This window comes from Mandrillus leucophaeus, unplaced genomic scaffold (genome assembly GCF_000951045.1).
Source record: "Mandrillus leucophaeus isolate KB7577 unplaced genomic scaffold, Mleu.le_1.0 Scaffold339, whole genome shotgun sequence".
NCBI classification, from domain to species: Eukaryota; Metazoa; Chordata; class Mammalia; order Primates; family Cercopithecidae; genus Mandrillus; species Mandrillus leucophaeus.
In genome coordinates, this window is record NW_012103576.1 from 3279739 (window position 1) to 3282931 (window position 3193).

The 3193-nt window shown below is 51.3% G+C and overlaps 1 protein-coding gene across 1 annotated transcript in view; it reads right to left on the reverse strand.

The window, feature by feature from the left end:
• Nucleotides 1–3193, reverse strand: part of BCORL1 (BCL6 corepressor-like 1) — a 76471-nt gene that overhangs the window by 16110 nt on the left and 57168 nt on the right. The window contains exon 12 of the mRNA XM_011988841.1: nt 2377–2522. Within this exon, the coding sequence (XP_011844231.1) occupies nt 2377–2522 (146 nt within the window). The remainder of the gene's footprint in view (nt 1–2376; nt 2523–3193) is intronic.

The window sequence follows — 3193 nt, forward strand, 5'->3', positions numbered from 1 at the left end:
TCTTCTTTGAATTCCGCAACATAGACTGGCATTCAAGTTAGTTTCAGGAGGTGTCAAAAAGCTGGCTAGCAGAAGTTCAAGACCAGCCTGGCCAACACGGCAAAACCCTGTCTCTACTAAAAATTCAAAAATTAGCCAGTCATGGTGGCAAATGCCTGTAATCCCAGCTACTCAGGAGGCTGAGGAACGAGAATCGCTTAACCCAGAAGGTGGAGGTTGCAGTGAGCCAAGATCACGCCACTGCATTCCAGCCTGGGAGACAGAGCAAGACTCCATCTCAAAAAACAAAACAAAACCAAAAGATAGCTAGTAGTTGGGATGAGGAGACAGAAAGATAAAAGAAACATGTTTATTTCTCTCTCTCTCTTTTTTTTTTTTTTTTTTTTGAGACACTGTCTCACTCTGTTGCCCAGGCTGGAGTGCAGTCACCATACCTGGCTAATTTTTTAATTTTTTTTTTTTTTTTGCAGAGACAAGGTCTCCGTATGTTGCCCAGGCTGGTCTCAAACTCCTGGCCTCAAGCAATTCTCCCACCTCAGCCTCCCAAAGTGCTGGGACCACAGGCATAAGCCACTGCACCCAGCCTATTTCTCATTTTTTAACTACTTAAAATGGTCTCCACATTCCAACTCCTTTGGGGTTTTGGAGAAGGGATTGGGGAAGCAAAGAGTTCATCTGCTTACTAAGGTGGTCAGAGTGTTATTTAGATCTAGGAGCCCCGAGAGCCTCAGGACAGCAGTTTCTAGCCTAAGGAGGCCTCGGGACTAGACCAGTTTCTCAAAGACAGAGCTGTGTGTGGTGCCTTTGTCATATCAAGATGTCTGGATGCTTGCTGGTCTCAGATTTTCCTGGGAATCCAGTGGAGTGCAGATAGCACGTGTATGTGTCTAAGAGAGAGTGCATGTGTGCACAGCATGTGGGAGGGAGCCACCAATGGTGGCTTGCCCCGAGCCCTGCACCCCTAGGGATGGTTCAGCTAAGGGGAGCAACAGTCACCACTGGCCCAGGACAAATGACTGAATGAACATTCCAAGGCTGCTCTGCCTCTCAAGGACAGGGGCTTGGGAACCCAGAGCTGGAGGGAGGGAAAACAGAAAAGGCAGCCATCCTGTCCCCGGCCTGGGAGAGGCTAGTCAGGCTGTACAGGCCTGAGGCCTGTGCTCCAAGGTTTAGTCAGCTCAACTGAGACGTGGGTGGAGGCTGGCTGAGCAGGAGTCAAGATCTCCCACAACAGCCTCCCATTAGTCCCCCTCACCCCCTATCTAGTCCTCGCCTTCCATAAGAGCCTTTAGTTAGGTCCTCTTTGTTTCTTCCTCCATCATCAACTACTTAACCTTTGTCGGATAAACAAATGAGCCCCTGGTTGGGAGCCTGGAACCATATATCTGGGGGTGTAGTGGTTCGGGACTAACTAGGGCCAAAGCCTGGGTGAGAAGAGGGAGCAGCCTTGGGCCAATCCTTAGTCCTGTTGGCTCCTGGCCAGAGAGGGGTTCTAACCATAATACAAACACTGCAGCCTCCAAGGAGGTTCAGAGATAAACTCCCAGCTGCTCTGCAGCTCAGGCAGTCTGAAGAAGTCACTGTTAGAGCAAGGGCCAAACTGTGATGTCAATAAGAGGCGGGGTTCCTTTATTCAGAGGTCAAGTCTGAGGAGATTCCTACTGAGCATGCCCAAGCTAGTCTCCCCTCCTTCCCTCCTCCCCCTGCCCAACTCAGTAGAGCTATCTAACTGCAGACAAACAGCTGCTATCCACTAATGAGAAAATAAATGCATGTTGGCTTGTGGTCCTTGCCATGGGCCTCAACACCAGACACTTTCCAGAAGGGGCAGGTGAGGGAGGAAAAGAAAGGAATGGAAGAAAGGGGGACCCTGGGATGCAGAGGGAACACCACAGTTCCCACAGGCAAGGGCTGTAAAGAATGAAGCTTCGGGAAGCATCCCAGGGGTTCTACTTTGATCACAAGCAAGAAATTGCAAACACATAAGCAAAATGCTAAGTATCACTTCGTTGCAACTGACATCCCATTGAAAGCACAGGTCAACACATTCTGTCCCCCAGCTAGGTCTGCTAGTGGGGCTGCTGCCCTCACACAGAGGCCCACCCTAGATCCCTATCTACAAAATAGTTCCCTGTGGGCTCCCAGGGCCCTGAAGAGGATGCACACACTTGCAGTAAGGGGATAAGAGGAAGTGGCCTTTGGACTTTTTCAAGCAAACTGAGATTCTTGAGATCTTTGAAGGAAAGCAGGTGAAGAGTGCAGATGGCCCTCCTGGGAGCTGTTCAAGGTGGAAGGAGATGAAGAGGATGTCCTCACAAGTTCAGGAATCAGAGGCTGGCCCCAAGGACAACAGTGTCAAGTCTGGACCACACTTACCACTGAGAAAGCGCTTCATGGTGTCGCTGCTGGCCAGCTTCATGGCTGTCTGACCCGAGTAGGTAGCCAGTGTGGGATCGGCCCCATAGGACAGTAGGAGCCAGATGGTCTCCAGGTTGTCGTTGACCACCGCGTCATGAACTGGCCTATGGAGGTGATACAGGATGAGGATAACAGGGCCCAAGTGGGAACTGGGGTGTCTAGACTTAAGGCTACCGCACCAGGGGAAAACACTGAGCTGACCCCAGGTAACCTTGGTGTAATATGGTTTAAGACTTAGGACACGGGAACCACCTGTAGCCTTGCCACTCTCCACTACCATCTCCCCAACTCCTCCTCTCTCTGCACCCCCTTTTCCTCCCTGCCATTACTCTCTCTCTGACGTTCCCCCGACATCTTGGGACAGTTCCCATGGCACAGTGGAGCTCTATTGGTAGTTGTGGAGTTCACTAGAGAATGGGTCCTTGACCTACAATAGAGTTCAGGCAGCTGCAGGGAGCCAGGCGCGGTGGCTCACGCCTGTCACCCCAGCACTTCGGGAGGCCAAAGTGGGGTGGATCACTTGAGGTCAAGAGTTTGAGACCAGCCTGGCCAAAATGGTGAAACCCCATTTCTATTAAAAATACAAAAATTAGCCAGGCGTCACGGCGGGCACCCATAGTCCCAGCTACTTGGAAGGCTGAGGCAGGAGAATCCCTTGAACCCGGGAGGCAGAGGTTGCAGTGAGCCAAGATTGTGCCACTGCATACCAGCCGGGGCAACAGAGCGAGACTCTATCTCAAAAAAAAAAAAAAAAGGGGGGGGTGGGGGGCAGCTG